The 17,142-nt window shown below is 52.6% G+C and overlaps 1 protein-coding gene across 1 annotated transcript; it reads left to right on the top strand.

Annotated features, from left to right (window-relative positions):
* Nucleotides 1-917: 917 nt before the first annotated feature.
* WDR66 (WD repeat domain 66) lies at nt 918-17,140 on the top strand (the record flags this gene model as incomplete). Its single annotated transcript, XM_009081007.1, has 20 exons — nt 918-1,041; nt 1,158-1,298; nt 1,582-1,691; nt 2,132-2,240; nt 2,661-2,741; nt 2,878-2,955; nt 3,267-3,311; nt 3,633-3,850; nt 4,344-4,523; nt 6,551-6,798; nt 6,883-7,031; nt 7,736-7,909; nt 8,166-8,350; nt 8,845-8,959; nt 9,144-9,307; nt 12,009-12,099; nt 12,297-12,440; nt 14,885-15,113; nt 16,119-16,220; nt 17,087-17,140. Coding segments are annotated over 20 exons (2,741 nt in total), but the record flags the coding sequence as incomplete, so codon positions are not given.
* Between the last annotated feature and the right edge of the window lie 2 nt (nt 17,141-17,142).

Raw genomic sequence — 17,142 nt, 5'->3', positions numbered from 1 at the left:
GCGGGCAGTGCCTGCCGCCGTGCTGGGCTTGTGCTCCCTGGGAATGCTGCAAAGCGCCTCTGGGACCTGGTTCTCAGCTTCCCTTTCTGCCTGCTGTGCCCAGTTCTAGGTCGCTGTGCAGCTAAACCCTGGGGAATATTTCAGAGCATCTCCACACCTCAGCTCTCCGGAGGGAGGGTGAAGGTGCAGATGGAGGGTTCGTGTGAGGTGACGCCGCAGGAACCCCCCGAGGGAGGAGCAGGAGCAAGCAGTGAGCCCAAGAAGATGTCCCGGGAAGGACAGACAGCTCGGGAGATGGCAGTGCTGCTTGAGGAGGTGAGGGCAGTGCCATGGCAAGTCCTGTTCAAGACAGAGTCTGGGGCAGATCCTGATGGGAGCAGAGCCCCCAGCTCCAGGGTCGGGGGCAGTGTCTCCCAGATGTGTTTTTTCCCTGTGGAGGGCAAGCGGGAGACTCAACAGAGACAGCAGCTCTGTGTGGTCTCAGTCCAGCCATCAATATTTGCTGCCACTTGAGCTGTCTGGGAGTTACCTGAGCAGGAAGAAACCCTGCTTGTCCCTGCACGGAATGAAATGGCATCGTACCTCCCTAGGAAGTAGCCACAGGGCAGCTCCTGGATGGACCAGCAGGAGCCAGCACCCACCAAACCTCTCTCCCTTTCCAAGGGTCCTCTTGCTGCTGCCAAAGAGAAGGAAGGAGCCCCAGAGGATGCTGGAGCAGATGCACCATTAGGTCTCCCATGGTCTCCCTCAGGGACAGGAACCCCAGGCACTCTGCCCAGCACCAGGGCTGGGACCCAGGACACCCTGGGGGAAGACACTGCTGGGACATCTCTCCTGGGGGGTGCTGGACCCCCTGAACCACTCCCAGCACTGCTTGAGTCCACGAGAGACATTTTCAGCCCTCACTCAGGCTGCAGGGAGCAGGACACGCAGCAGAGGAGCAGGGAGAGCCACCGGTGTGAGGGCTCTGCCAGCTTGGTGTGGGATGCCACGCCAGGGATGCTCTTCCAGAAGGACAGGGAGAGCAGCCCTCACTCCCTGGTGAGTACCAACAGGCACAGTGCCCATCGCTCCTGACCAGCTTTCTTCCACCCCACAGACCTGGTGTAGCTTTTTTTGTCCTGGCTGCTAAGAGTCTGGAGCTGTCTTCCCTGCAGAACCTGTCCTGGGTGTTTGGCTACAACAGCAGCTTGGCTGTGCACAGCCTGATGGACGGGGAGGACCGGGTGCTCCTGTACATCTCCTCCCACACAGTGGTCATCCACGACATCCTGGGGAACAGGCAGTACCACCTGCAGGTCTGGCACACAGCCCATGCATCTTCCTCCTCCTCCCCTTTTCCTGAGCTCTCTCTCCATCTCTATTCCTGGTACCCTGTGCTTAGGGGTACCTAAAAGTTTGCCCATGTAAAGGGGTGTGTCAGTTTTCTCTAACACCTCTTGCTGTTCCCTGCACATGATGGTGGAAAGCACTTTGTGTTGGACTGCAGCAGTGATTTCATGAGCAGAGCAGCTTGATGAATGCTTCAAACAGCCCCCAGGCCTGGAGCCCCCAAGACACTTTGCTGCTTCCCTTCCCCAGGGCCACACAAATACCATTTCTTGCCTGTGTGTGAGTGAAGACAAGCGCTGGGTTGCAACTGCTGACCGAGGGCCAGATGCTCTGATCATTTTATGGGACTCCTTCTCTGGGTAAGCTCCTGGGAACAGCCTCTTTGGAAACCCCCTAAATCCAGTAAATCATTTGGGACTGACTCCATCCTCAGCTGAGAGTGAAACGGGAGAACATGGGCATGGACTAAGAGCAGCAAAGGTGAAAAATACAGTCTGAGGGCTTTGTCCTCATATCACCCACACCCATGGGACAATGAGATGGGCCAAGCTCTCCCAGACAAAGTACAGCACATCTCCACATCACGCTATTTTCTTAAGAGATCCCTGGTGAGTTGTTTCCCAGCACCACTTCCTCGGGAGGCAGGAGTGGAGGGGACAGAGGACCAGCCACGGTCTGGCTGCTCCCACAGCAGCACTGGTGTTTGCAGACCAGGGTGGGCTGTGCCACGGGGTTTGACAAACTCCTGCCTTGACCCCCCTGTGCCGCCACGAGCACCCACGGGGTCTTTGCCCCTCAGGGTACCTGTGCGCACCATCTTCGAGAGCCACCCCGGGGACGGGGTCGGGGCCATCGCCCTCTCCCACCACGCCAAGTGTCTGGTGACCATCAGTGCTGGCACGCCGCAGGTAAAGCACAGTCTCCTCTTTTGTAGCTCTGCAGGACAGAGCCCTGGAATTTCCACACACCCCCCCAGCTCAGGGGAGAGGGGAATTCAGATGGGGAGAGCACAAGAGAGGTGGAGTTGGTTTGCAGAGTGATGACTTGTTTGAGCCCTTGGGAGACAGACCCGGATTTCATTCAATCCAGGCAAAGAAAATGAGAAAATGGATCTTAATTTGGGATAAAAGCTTTTGACTCATGGAAGCCATTTCCAGCATTATTTCCTGAATTAAGCTCTCTGTTGCCAGGCCATGCTGGGTTTTACCCTGCTCCAGGCTTTTATGCTCCACCATCCCCTGCAATTGGGGGAATGTGTCTCACCTAGCTCTCCCGAGCTCCAAGAAAGCCACAAGTATTCCCTGAGTTTTTCTTCCCTTCTCTCACAGAGAGTTTGTGTTTGGAAGTGGACTTTGCCCACAGAGAAACCCATGTGCAGCACAGAGCTGAGGCCTGAGTTTGGGCACCAGGTGAGTGACCATGGCTGAGGGTGCAGAGCCCGAGGGAGCAGCCCCGTCCTCACCTTTTGAGGTGATTTTCATGGAAGAATAAGCAGAAAGCATTGCTTGGCTTGGCATTAATGAGGTTCTCACCTTTGAATTTCAGGATTATGTCATTTTTAACCCTAAAAATCCCCATGAGTTTGTCAGCAACAGCAAAACCCAAGTGATATTTTATCAGTGGGTAAGTAGGGACATGAGTAGTTGTGTTTTGGGTGCCAGAGGAGGTGACATGGGGACACACACACTGGTGAGGCAGGATGGGCTGCAGGGCCAGGTGTCTGCCCACAACTGGGGTCAGACTTTGCCTTGCAGATCTGCCCCTGAGAGGGTGTTCTGCACTCTCTGAAAGTTCTCAGAGCCTTTCTGCCTCAGGAGACCTGCTTTGGTCACCACAGTGCAGGGCCAGTGCCCAGATGATGGGGAGGGCCATGCTAGCACTGCAGAGCATAGCTCCAAAATGCTTGTTCTGGATGTTTTCTCTGCTTTCCTCAGGACAATGCCAGTTTGCAGTACTCAGCACCACCCCTGAGCAACCAGGTGAGTGCAGGGGGGACCACAGCATGTCACCCTCCTGGCATTCCTCCTGGCAGCAGCACTGTCCCTTCCCATCCCCTCAAAAACAGTGGCCACGTCCCCACCCTGTCGCCCTTGGTCTCCTGAAGGGACAAGCCAGGGTTGCTCGAGCTGAGGTCAAGAGGGACTCTCTCTTCCGGAGATGCCCTACTGCATCTTCTCCTGGGGCTCTGCTGTGGGACAGGGAGGGAATGTCACACAGGGAACCAAGCAGAACCATCTCTGCTTGAGGAGGACAGAGCCAGTGCCCAGGATGGATGCACAGCCTCACCTCTCTCTCCACAGACCTTCAAGACTGTGGTGGGACACTTCAGCCAGTCAGTTTTTCACTTTAACAACTCCCAAGCTCTGACAGGCACCTCAGCAGGGAAACTGGTGGTGTGGGACGTGGCCAGTCCCTGCACCTTCTCTGAGGAGCTGCAGACCAAGCCATGGAGCGTGACAGTCACCAAAGTGGTGCCCATGCAGGAGGACAGCCTGACCGTGCTCCAGGTGTTGGAGAGGTAACGAGGAGGTTGTTTTCAGTAGCTGCAGGTGCAGTCCCCAGGTATCTCGGCTGTAGGAATGGCAGAGCTAGTGCTGAACTACAGCCAAGAGTTGGAGTTTTAAGTCACTTGGCAGGTGCGAGGACCGGGGAAACTCATGCAGGAAAGTGTTGCTGGTTTATGAGTCATTTCCCAGCAATGGGTTTGGCTGGGGGCGGGGGGGAAAGGTTGAAAAGCCGCGGTGATGTGATGCCAGCTCTGCTGGGGTAGCTGACACCGGCAGAGGGAGCAGAAAGCCACCAAACGCCGTGGCAGCCCTGGGGACAGGGCAGGGACGCGGCAGGGGCACAGCAGAGCTCTGCGATCTGCCCCGCACACCTGTGTAGGGCTCTGCTCACTTGCTTGTGCAGAGAAAAGGGGGGAAGAGGTTTGCTTCTTCCCAAGGAGGCTATCCAAGAAATGTTTGCGAGTCGTCAATGAGTGTTGGTTAATAACTTCCCCTTCTTTGCAGCTGCATAGTAACAGGTGATGTGAAAGGGCAGGTTAAATTCTACGATGGGCAGCTGCGGCTCCTCACCTTCTACAGCCACAGCAAAGTGGGACCAATTCGGTCCATCTCCTTCTCCAAACCCCTTCGTGATCCTCCTGGTGCCTCCCCTGCCTTCTCCAGCTGCCAGCCCTTCCTCACCAGGTGAGTGTCCCTCGAGAAACCCAGGACTCCTCCTGTTTCTCCCTGTGATAGCTGGGGAGGTGGTCAGAGAGCTGGGCAGGTGGTCAGTGCGAGCTGCTCTGTGGTCTTCTGCCTGGGCTAGAGCAGGTTTCAACCCTGTGCCCAGGCTTCTGGGCAGGACAGGAACAGGGAGGCAGGACAGGGAGGGAATGTGCCCCTTTATGCCCCTTCTCCACAGGTTTTCATTTGGGGCATTTGTCTCTCCTGCTCACCAGAGAGAAGCAGGTGGGTGACTCCTGGGTATCTCCTCTCTGTCTGCAGCCTCTAGGCATATCCCAGTGGCTGCAGAACTCCAGGTGGGCTCCAGCACATCCTAAATTCTGAACTTGAAGTGATGCCTCGGTGCAGGGAGAGAAGCATTAGTGCAGGCACCGCGATGATCAGCTTCTCTGTCACGTACCCGGCACACCAGGCAGTGCTAATGCTGAGCCTCCAGCTCTTGCTGGGCCCCTTAATCCCCCCCTTAAACCCCTCCCATGGATAGCTATATCCAGTTGGATTTTATTATGGCTCGGCAAGCTAATCAGTGCAGTGGCACCAGCTCTGGGTTGTACCACACTGACTCAGGAGCTTGGGCCAGCCCCAGCCTGGGCACCAGCCCCTCTGTCCCCCTGTGTGATGTAGCTGCTCCCGAGGATTTATGGGGAGCCTGCAGGCCAGATGAAGCTGTTTTGTGGCTCCATCCAGCCTGCAAACCATATGTCTGTCACTCCTGTTAAGGCTCTCCTGGCAACGTCTGTTGTTAGCTGCACGTGTTTTCCAAAGAGCCATGTGGGACAGATTCCTCCTCAGCCTGCAGCAGTGCCCTGGGGAACGGTTGGATTTCCCTGTTGGTCTCTGTTATCTTATCCCTCTTCCTGGGGCACTGCTGCAGCTCCTGCTGCTTGCAGCTGCTCTGGGCAGCACAAAAAGCAGAAAAACAGGGGAGGCCCTGAGCCTGCTCGTGTCAGCAGGCTGGTGGGACCAGGAATGGCTGGAGAGCCCAGCTGAGGGGTGCCAGAGGCACAGAGTCCTTCTTTCCATGGACTAGCACAGAGCCTGTGTTTCCCCAGTCTTGCTGCCACATGTTTGCGCAGCTCCAAGATTCAGCCTGGAAAAGGCTCCAGGGAGATATCATAGCACCTTCCAATGCCTAAAGGGGCTGCAGGAGAGCTAGAGAGGGACTTTGACAATGGCCTGGAGTGACAGGACAAGGGGGGATGGCTTCACACTGACAGAGAGCAGGGTTGGGTTGGATGTAAGGCAGAAATTTCTCACTGTGAGGGTCCCCCATCCCCGGAGCGTTCCAGGCCAGGTTGGATGGGACTTGGAGCAACCTGGGCTACTGGCAGAGAGTTTGGAAGGAGATGAGCTTTAAAGTTCCTTTCAACCCAAACCATTCTGTAATCTCTGCGTGGCCCTCTCTTGACCCTTTAAGTGGGTTCTGACTCAGACTTCAGGCAGACTGAGACTACACCTCTTTGTGCTGTAACATGCATAATTATTCAGCCCCCCCAGGCTGTCAGCAGGAGCTCTCTGCTGTGCTGGGCCCAGCGCAGCCGAGCGAGCAGACAGGCAGCTGCCCTGGCTGTGGGGCAGGACACAACTGTCCCCTGCCCCTGGCCATGGTCAACGTGGAGCCACTGACAATGGTGGCGTGGAGACACATGAAAAGACTATTCAGAGTATCTTCAATTGCTCATTTGTCTGTCTCACACACCAGCGACTTGCAAATGGCAAAGGCTCCCCAGATGTCATTCATCTTCTGGCTTGCCTAGCCAAGTATGAAATGGAACTGGCTCCAGTGTCTTCCTGTGGTGAATTCCCAGGTCGTGAATGCAAAGTGCCACCTGCCCTCCAGGTCAAGGGGTGTTTACATATTGCATTTCCCAAAATATAAGTGAATGTCCAACTAAATAGCCAAAAAGAGACTAATGTGCAATATAGCTTGGAAGGATGTGAGCCAGCTAGTCTGATTCATCAAATTCCGTTTCTCTCCCACTAAACAGGAACTTTATCCTTTCAACCTCTGGTGCAACTGTGTTCCATGTTGCAACAGACAGCACGAAGTTTGAAAGAGTGATGGAAGAGGCGAAGGAAGCGGTGAATGCGGTGGCCTGTCACCCACGGCAGGCCCTGGTGGCCGTGGGCAGTCACTGTGGGCTGCTGAAGGTGTGGGACTATGAGCAGACCCAGTACCTCGTTAGCAGGATATTCCCCCAGGCTGGAATCCGGTGCTTGTCCTATGACCCTGCAGGTACCCCCCGTGCCCTGCCCTCGTGCCAGGGCTGTGCCCCCGGGAGCAGCAGTGGTGTCACCAGCTTTCTGACATGCTTTCCAGGTCATTTTCTGGCCGCTGGTTTGACTGATGGAAGCGTTTACATCCTCGATGCGATTTCCCTTCTGTCCAGCTGCAGAGAGCTCCAGTTCTCGCAGGGTCCTGTGACTCACGTTAGCTTCTCTCACGACTCCAAGTACCTCGCCACTGCTGTAAGTTGTTTTTTCCACCCAGTGATTCACACACGGCTCACGAGGGACCGGGAATTGCTGGCCATCCCATGAGGCAGAGCCAGCAGGTGGAGGCTGGTCCTCCCTCGGGGCTTCCTGACTCTGAACTGCTTTTCCTGGCTTGAAGAGTCACTCCAAAGGCGTTGCCAGTCCCAGCTGCTCCACAGAGCTGCTGCTGGCAGTGTCCCGTCACTCACTAACTTGAGCAACAAGTCTGAGCTCTGTGTCCATCTGGAGAAAGGGCTGGAGCAGGGATTTCCTCCTGGTTGGTGCTCTACGAGGGGAGCTGCTCCCACCATCCCAGGGTAGGTGTTGAAGCAGTTTGCCAGAGCTTGTGTAGCAACTGGTGATGATCTGTACAAAGAAAAGATTCCCCTTTTCTGCACAGATGCCAGGGCACAGCAGTGGGAAGCACCTTCCTTGTGATTTCTGGGGAGTCACAGTTTGATCTCCTGCCCCTCTGCTGTGTGAGCATGACAGGGAATGGCTCAGATGCTCTGGCCAGGCTGAGGATTGCTTAGCACTGCCTTTGGGAGCAGCTGCCCCAAACTGCCTGACGTGGTGTTTTATCCTGGCTGTGACTTTAACCCTCCTGGTGGGACTCCAAAAGTGAAAGCACCGAGCTAAGCCCGGAGGGGGATGCACAGGGGGACTGTGGCTTGCTGACCGTTGCACTGTTGTTGCAGGATGAGAAATACTCAGTGACTGTTTACAAGAGAGTCCTACAAAATGGGAGCAGATGCTGGGAGCACCTAGCAGGGCTGGACTCTCACTACAAACCCATCAGGAGCATCCTCTTTGGCATCCAGTTAGAGAGCAACAAGCCCAGGCTCCTGAGCCTCGGGGAGGACAGGCAGCTGGTAGGTGGATGTAAAAGTCTAAAGCTTTGTGATTAAAGCAGGGGGCTGGACAAGGGCATCAAGGGAGACTGGTTCTGTGACTCCCAACCCTCTCCCCACCGGCTCTATTGCTGAGCTTTGTTCCTCAGCCTGGTCTCAGGGCTGAGGTTCTGCTCCTGTGGGCTGTGCCAGGGGATGCTAGATGCAGTTAATCCACAAGGTCCAGGGTGCTGGCAGACCACAGAGGAGTTGCTGTGTTTCCTTGTCTTCCCTTCAGGTTGAATATGACCTGAACAGCAGCAGCAAGGACCACTTGGTGGTCTTGCACAGAGTCCGGGTAGAGCAGATTGCTGTGCCCCTGTGCTTGGCCTGGTACCCACAGCTCAGCACTGAGTCCTTCATCCTCACTGCCAACAACTGCTACAAACTGAAGCTCTACAGCACAGTGACCAAGATGTGCAGGTAGTGGATTATTTCAGGCCTACCAGTGCCTGGGAGCCCCATCCTGACTCTGTTCTCCTTGGTCTAGTGTCTGCCCTGTTCCCACCCAAGACCATGTGTTTGTCCATCTGTGATGCAGACCTTGGGATGACTCTAGGGCTCCCAACTTGCTCCTTTCTTATGTCCATTCTGCTGTTCACTAATGTGTCATCTAGTAAGGTTGTGGCTGCAGGTGGGTCTTGGTCTGCTCATTGGATTGAGACACAGCAGTTAGACATCAGATAAAGAGACAGGACTCCACATGAGTAAAGGACAGTAATCCCTGAGCACCGAAGTAATTTCTGAGCATCAGTGTGGTCCCTTCTAGCCAGGGACCCTGTCCTATCCTGGTCTCTCAGCCTTTTCTCCCTCCACACCTCCCCACCCGACACCCCCATCCTTCTTCAGAGCAGCCATTCAGAGAGTGAAAATGTCTTCTGAGCCCTAGAATGGATAAATATGTTGTTTGCTTTTAGAAAGACTCTTTTGGGACCAACCTATGGCTCCCCATTGGAGAAGATACAAATCCTCCCAAGAACAAGCCTTGCAGACCCCCAGAAACACTACCTGGTGTATGTTACAAAGGACAAGGTAAGGAGCCCTAACTGTCCCAGCTGTACAAGAGCCTCTGCTTGCAGAGCTGTTACTCCTTTGGGAATTTCACTGGAGATGAAACCATGTGTAGGCTGGTCCTGCCTGAGAGCTGAGCGAGCTCCTGGGAGGAGGATGTTCCCATGGGACCCCCAGTCCTCCCAGATTCCCTCTTTCCTTATAGGTGGGCTTGCAGATATTGCCTGCTGATGGCAACCCCCACAAGTCCTCAGCCTTCATTTGCCACCCAGATGGTGTCTCTGACCTTGCCACCTCCTACAACGGCTGCTATGTCTTTACAGCAGGGGGGAACGACTGCACCGTTATGAAATGGAAGGTCGACCTAAAGTAAGTATGGCAGGAAGGAGAAAGGAGTCTTGTTACTGTTTTCCCCACCTGCTTGGCCACCACAGCTGAAGCAAATGCTCCCCAGCATTTATGCTGAGAATGGGTTTTTGTCCTAAGAGCTCTCTGTGCCCAGAGGAGTGAAAGCAGTCAAGGTTCTCATGGGAAGTGTTTCTTTGCAGGGCTCTCTTGAGCACAGGTCCTTTTGGGGCAGGTGACAAAGCCCTGCAGATTTGCTCTCCTCCCACAGCACCATGGCCAGGCCAACAAACTGCATCTGGCAAAGAGGGTCATGGGGTGGAGGACAGGTCCCAGCACTCATGGAAGCAGGAGACCTAGCACTAGCTGGCAGCAGCATGAGGGAAGGCTGGCAGCATCTCTGCTCAGTCCTGGGGCTGCCAGCTCCCAGACACCTGGCCTGACACCGAGTTTACTCACAGTTCATCAGCAGTTCAGTGTGGTGGGCATGTGTCACACTGGGGTGGTGGCACGGCAGCGGGGTCAGGCTAGATTGTAAGGACTGGTCAGGTCCTAAGCAGCTGTGTGGGATGGCAGCTGAAACAGGAGGGACACATTTTGGAGGGGTTTGTTCCCCTCTGTGTGATGCAGCCACATAGTCATAGGGAGGGTTAAGCCAGCAAACCTCACAGGTGGTGGCCATAGCACCTGTAAAATACTCCAGTCTGGGGAAAGGGACCCAAACAGTGAGAAGCTGAGCAAAGGATTTTCTGGTCCTTGTGAGGGCCTGGCCAGTTTGATGAGAGATTTCTGGGGCTGGGCAAGGAATCAGAGGAGCGGCACTGGCTGCAGGAGGAGCACACAGGGAAGCTGCTGATACAGAAGGATCTGCTCTCCAAATGGGATAGGCATTTGCTAGGAAATCCCCTCTGCATTTGAAGACTGGATTTAGGACAAGCCACCTTAATCCTATAAAGCTTTGCTTACATGAGCACATGGACTGCAGTGAATGGGGTGGTTGGAGGAGTGAAGGCTGCTCTAACGAGTGAGGCTCTCCAGGCTCTGGCCTGGAGAATCCCCAGTGAACCCTGCCAGGTTTCCTCCACTGTTCTCTGCAAGTGTGCCATCCCCTCTGCCAGCTGCCTTGGGCAGCAGTGCCAGATGTGAGCTCCTCCACAGCAGGAGGGTATCACAGCACAGGCAGGATATATGTTTTGGTTCCTTCACATGCCAAGGACCAGAGCTGCTGATGCAACACACGTGTAGGGCTGAAGGCTCTCTCCTCATCACTGGGGCTGCAGGTGCCTGGCAGATACACGTGTGCACGGAAAAGAGCTGTGAGTGACATGAAAACTGCTGGGCCAGCATGGAGTGACTTCACATTTCAGGGGCTGGAAAGGGAGCTCAGTCCACGTCAGAGCTAGAATAGTGTGGCATGGTCTGTGCTGGTGGGTTTTGAATCCTGCATCTCTCCCTGCTAGCACAGGGCAGGTCGGCGGGTGCCTGGCAAATCAAGCCCCTGGGACTGGCTTTTAGCCCTTGCTCCTAAGTGTGCCCTTGGGTGTGCACCTGAGGAGCACCACTGCCACCTTCCTCAGACAAAGGCTTCATGGCTAAGTCACTTGCTGGTCCTGAGAAAAACACTTCTTGCGGGTGCTGCTTGCTCAGAGGAGAGCCCAAAGGGTGCTGAGCCAGCTCACCTTCATTTGCCAGAACAAAGGAAACCTGGATGGGAAAGCAATGGGCTTATTTATTTTCTTTTCCACTTTGTGTGGCTTAAGCAGTCGGGGGTCAGGATAAGCGACGTTTCAAGGAAGGCAATAGAATATAAATGATCCTTCTTTAGAATGCTTGGCCAGGGTCCAGGCAGCATCGAATTTCTGTGTAATTTGTTTTTGGAGCGAAGTTCTTGATGAGCTAATTATCATTTTATTGCTGCTTCTGGCATCTTGTGCATCTCCACTGTGTTTAATACCCAAATAACTTAATTATGAAAGAAGCACGAAACTTGCAGGAAAACCCAACCCAGTGGCAGCAGCTCCGGAGAGGTGAGTGGGAAAACTGCTGCACGGGGCATTTTGTGGTGCTGCTACACCACGGCTGCACTTCCAGGCTTGGTTTCTTTCTTCATCTGCACCAGCCAGAGGGATTATTTTGGCTGCAGATGCCCATGGAATCGAAACAAAGAGGTGGCTCCTCGGGCACTCTGAGTGTGCTGCAGACTGCACCTGCGACACCGTCAGCTGCCGCGGCAGAGGGGATGGAGGGACGAGTTACTGGGGAGGGATGGGCCTGGGCAAGGGAACAGGCAGCTCGGGTTTGTGGGGTTTATTGCAAACACCAAGCCCCAGCCCTTTCTGCATGTTCAAAATGCTGATCCAGCTAATTCATCTCCCTCAGCGTCTCTATAAGGAAGGAGGAAAGCTAAATGCCAGACATCGAACTGAAGTCCATGGAAAAGCTCCTGGCTCCCAGCCCTGTGCTCATTCCACTAAACAAGAGGACCATTCAGTAATAATTAATTCCCACACTGTGCTATTGTATGTAAAACCTGGGTATGAAATATGCTGTAGAAGTGCAGCTGATGATAAAATAGCACACGGTTCAAGGCAGTGCTTTTCTTTCCTGAATCCTGAAGCCTAGGGATTGTATTTATTGGAGTGTCTGTGAACAAGGACTAGAAAGGGAACCATGGTAGCTCTCCTCACATGAACCCTTCTCTACCTTCTTTTCTTCGCTCTGCCAGTGCCTTGGATGCTGCTGTTTTCCTGGGTGGGGAGGACCTCGTCCCATTCTACAACCTCCTGGATGGTGGCAGAGAAGGCGAATCCTTCAGGGTAGCTATGCTCACTGTGAACACTCTCTGGCCACATCTGGCTGCAGTTTATACAGGCCTGACATTTCTTTATGTTTTGTGCAGCTCTCCTTTAACAGCAATCTCATTGCTAAGCCCGTTAGTAAATCCTAAAAGTAGCCTGATCTTCCCTGCCTGTTCGTAACTGGACTTTACAGTGTTCCTTTTAATTCCTTGCAGGAGCTGGAAGACTATTTTTACTACGCACAGCTGTGCAGCCACGGTGTGGATACACAGGAGAGCAGACAGGTGTCAACACATATTCCCTTGGAGGAAATTCCCTCTGTAATGAGAGCAATGGGATTTTATCCTTCAGAGAAAGAGGTTGGTCGGCTGTTTTTATCGTTGTTATTAAAAAAAGAAAGAGCAAGGCTGATTGCACTTACCAAGTGTCCCAAGGGCCAGATCCTGACCACTGCCACGCTGGATGCATCCAGAGTAAATTCGTTGGTTTTCAGTGTATCTAATGTGTCTGCATCGATATGGGAGTGGTCACAATGTGGCAACAAATTTATCCTTCTTGCTAGCAAGTTGGGCAACAGCAGGGGCAGGCTGAGCAAACCTGGAGCCTGATGGTTCAGAGGTGTTCAACAGGACAGCCTCAGGGTCTGCTGGAGGTTGAGTGCTCTGCCACCACTGCAGAGGTGGGTTTCTTCAGGAGGGGGAAGCTGAGGAATGAAACTTCCTTTGGCTCCCAAAGGGCAGCAGCCTCCAGTTTTCCAAAGTCCGTGGGTAAAGTGCTTTGGTCTCCCTGGACTTCTGCTGGTGACTGAGCAGCAAGTAGTGGATGGAATGTGGTTAAGTCCCTCCAGGTCAGATGAAGACTCAACCAGAGTGCCCTGGTTGTGTTACCAGTGTGGGTGGGAATGTCCAGCTCCATCCAATCACTCATTTGGACATTGACAGAGCCTCTTTTTCTTGTTCTGCCTGGGACTGACAAAAGAATGATTTTTGGTGGAGACAGCAGCATTTATTCCCATAGAATACAAAGCTCTTTCATAGCTGATAAACTCTGCAGAAGCTCTCTCTGAGGTTGTCTTTCAGGTTGCAACAGCAAAGCTTCCTATCAAACACTTCTCAGGAGCATTTTAGCTTCAAATTTGCATCAGACAAAGACAATTGATTTTATAAGGGTGCTGCTTCTTCCCCTTTTGTGGCTGCTTCTCCGAGGCAGTTTGGAATGTATACAAACCTCATTTGTTTGCAATATGTAACCTGGCAAAAGGGTAATTAAAGCACATACCAAAAAATTACTGAATCTGGTGCAAGGAGATTTAAATAACGACCTCTTTGCAGCAGGCACAGCCCATCACCCAGGAGGGGCTGTCCCAAGGGAAGCAATGCATCGCTGTGCTCCCTCGTCTCGCTGCAGGGGACGTTGTGTTCCTCTCTGCCGTGGCACAGGAGCCCACAGGCTGCTGAGCTGGTGCTGTGAGTCAGTGCCACCCCATCTGCCCAGGGAGACACTGCCAGGAGAGCCAGCAGATGGGATGGGAGGCAGGTCCTGTGCCACAGCCACCACCCCACAGACTTGCTTTGGAGCCCCCACAACCAGTGTGTGTGGGAGCCAGGGTGGCTGTGCCCTCGTGTCAAGCTGTGGTGCATCACTTCATACCGGGTTAGATCTTTTCCTTGGGTTGTTACATTTTTGCCTCTTGGGGACGGAGAGAACATAATCCCCATGGAAAAGTCTCTGGAAGAATAACTGCTAGCTCCCTCCCGCACCAAATCAAAATATAGACAGCATTTCAGGCATGGAAACAGAGGTGCTAAGCTGTTGTGAAACCAGGCAACCCACAATCTGCTTCTCAAGGCAGGCAGGACAGTAATAACATCCAGAGAGAAAGTTCATCTCTCTCTAGAGTATTTTAATAAAGGAAAAACGGGAGAGAGAAAAGGCAGCTTGGGCTGACTAGCAAAGCTTTGGGGAATTGGTGTTTTTCTTTTATAGTTCAGTGGGGTTGCTATAAAACCTAATCCCAGATCAGCCAGAGCTGTGTGAAAATGACTTTTCTCGCCTGGCGTGTCATTCACTACAGGAAAAATCTAAGGCTGAGATTTCCCTCTTCCCCCAAGCTTCATTCAGTGCAAAAACTTGTGGCACAAGGACAAAGGCCCAAGGCTGAATGCAAAGTCCTCCCTGGGGAGATCTTGCTTCCCTTCCCTTCCCGGGGAGCTGCAGGCTTGGTACGCGTTGAGACATCGAATTCTGCCGGTGTCTCCGTGTGTCTCCGGAGGGGCTGTGAGGACAATGCAGACACGGAGCACAGGCTGCCTGTGCACACAGCTGCCAGCTGGGCTGGCTGGCAGCACCAGGGCTCACCAGCCACGGGGCCCCAGCACGGCCAGGCTGGCTGAGAGCAGAGCGAGGGAGCACAGGGTTTGGCTGTGCAGGGGCAGAGCCACAGCCACAGAGGGGGAAGTGCTGTGTGCACCTGGTTCTGGTTGTGCTGGGCCTGCCTCTTGTCCCCACAGTGCAGACACAGCTGTGCCGAAGGTACCGGTAACAGCTGCAGGTGCCCAGTGCCTGTCACGAGGAAATCCAAAATGCCTCTGTGTCTGCAACCCTCTCTCAGCCTAACACTGTGTCAGCAGGTGTGTAACTCTGTGCCCATCCTCAGCTGCTGAGTGCAGCTTCCTGCCGAGATATGCCATGGCACCTGTGGCCCCAGTACAACCACAGCTCCTCGGCACTCACGAGGTCAGAAACTGGTCCAACGCTCTTCAAAGGGAACACATGTACCAATCTGTCTTGTCTTGATCTCTAGATTGAAGAAATGATAAATGAAGTAAAGCTCAGCAAGTGCATGGATACTGGAGAACAAGTGACACAAATCAATTTAGAGGAGTTTATCAAACTGTATATAAATCATCACCCTGCATTTGGTTTGTCAATGAAAACCATACAACAAGCGTTTCGGGTTCTTGGCTATGATAATGAGAAGGGAGACAAAGTTATTGACAGAGGAGACTTACTGTTGCTGCTTCAGTGCAGAGGTGAGTTATTTCTTCCTAACTTTAGTTTTGTGCTTGCTAGTTCTGATGGCAATTTCAGAACTTATTCACAGCATCACAGAGTAAATCTGGAGCCACAGCCTGGTAACCAGGGCAGGCACGGGGAGCCACCTGGCTCAGGACTTCAGATTGAATAATCACATCTTTTGTCTCAGCTGCACTTCTTTTACTGCTCTGGAAATCTCTGCTGGCCTGAGGTATCTTGACTGTCAAATGATGAGTATGGATCTTGGCAAAATGTGTCCTGCTTCCAGTAGGCACTTATTTGAATCACTGATCTCTCTTCCAGTCACACAGGCAAAGGTAGCATAAAAGGGGACAAGAAAGGAGAGATGAAATTGGTCAGTCCTTTGTGTGAAAGACTGAAAAGATGGGATAGTTTAGTTGGGCTAAATCAAGGAGAACACTGTAAATGTATGTATAAATATTCTTGTGGCCAGCACCATAGAGAGGTAAATAAAGTTCTATTGTCTTGCTCCTGGTATAAAAATGCAGCTGAGTGTTAAAACAGGTAAAGGAAAATGCTAGTTTACTCAGTACATCACCTGGCAAGACTCCTTGCCACAAAGATCCTTGGAACCCAAGGATTGAACCAGTGTAAGAAAGGTTAGTTATTTATATGGATGGTGTGAACATCCATAAATAGATACATCAGATAGAACAGTTTCATAACAGATCCATAACCTCATGCTGCAGGGCATGAGCCAACCACTGACTGGGAACAAGTGCTGTGTCCAGGTTGTTCCAAGATACTAAATCAAGACTTGTCTGCACCTTCCTCCTCGGTGTGAAAATGGTGCATGGACTGTGGTCTGTGCCAGGAATTCTCCAGTGGGAACAGAAGCTCAAGCCCCTGCAAGTGCAATGTATCCTGCATCAGTATTTCTCCCTTTGAGAAAGAACTGTCCTTTTCTGTTCATTGTTTGAGCTGCTTTCTAGTTTCTCTGCTCTCACCCCATAACCCATGGGCTCCTCTGTGGTGCACAGGAGAGCGGATGACGGAGCATGAGCTGGCACAGTGTCTGACCACCCTGCTGGGCAGCAGACCTGGGGGAGAAGGATCTGAACTGGACACCTACGATCCCTCAGGTACAGGATTGACACTCCACACAGCACAGAAGCAGGATTGCTTCAATTCCCAAATGAAAGAATTTAAATTTCAAACCCATTTACCCTGTTAGGCCAAGAGCTGTCAAAACTGCTCAGTTGGGATTGCAAAAATAGTCACAGAGCTACAGACTGTCCTTCACCCACGCAGCAATCGCATGGGTTGTACCTAAAAATAAACGGACAATGAACTATAACTGGGGCCTGACAAGATTACATTGCTGTTTATCTGCTGGCTGGGCCTGAAATTAGAAGCACAGAGGGAAATCCCAGCGCTGGTTTCACCCAGGCAGCAGTGCCCATTGTAGCGGAGCTGCTGGTAACGACCGTGTTCGTCTGCAATTTGTGTCCCAGTCTGCACCAGTCTGGAGCAGCAAATTACAGCATTGATTTCAGTCAACTGGTTGCATTTAATTGCCTGTTGTAACTGGAACAGCAGTTTTGTACCATTCATTCCCAGTCCCCACCAGTTCAGAACAGCATCTGGCCAGGGCCATTGGCAGCGAAGATGCAGCTCCTGGAGGGAACTGCCTAGTGCTGCAAAAGCAGCTTTGGAATCCCTGGATTCCCTGAGATCCTAAAGTCACACCAAACTGAGGAAGTGTGAGAGCTGTCCCATGTCTCCTGTGGGTCAGGGACCTGCTGCGAGGTGAGACTCAGCTTTGACAGGCTCAGTCCCTGATACAAGCACATAAAGCCTCAAGCTAGTAAACCATCACTTTTTCATGGTTATTTTGTACATCTCTAAAACCATTCCATCCACTTACTGCTGCTCATAAATTTTACGGATCTGAAAGCCATTTTTACATTGCCACTGTGTGTTTTGTGTTGCTATTACTGCTCTCCAGGTGCAGCAGCTTTGACTGGAGAAGAAATTCCAGCAGAAATCACAGCAGAGATATTT

Source organism: Acanthisitta chloris, unplaced genomic scaffold, assembly GCF_000695815.1.
Source record: "Acanthisitta chloris isolate BGI_N310 unplaced genomic scaffold, ASM69581v1 scaffold2268, whole genome shotgun sequence".
Taxonomy (NCBI): domain Eukaryota; kingdom Metazoa; phylum Chordata; class Aves; order Passeriformes; family Acanthisittidae; genus Acanthisitta; species Acanthisitta chloris.
Note: the sequence above shows the minus strand (reverse complement) of the source record. Positions and strands in the feature narration are given on the sequence as shown.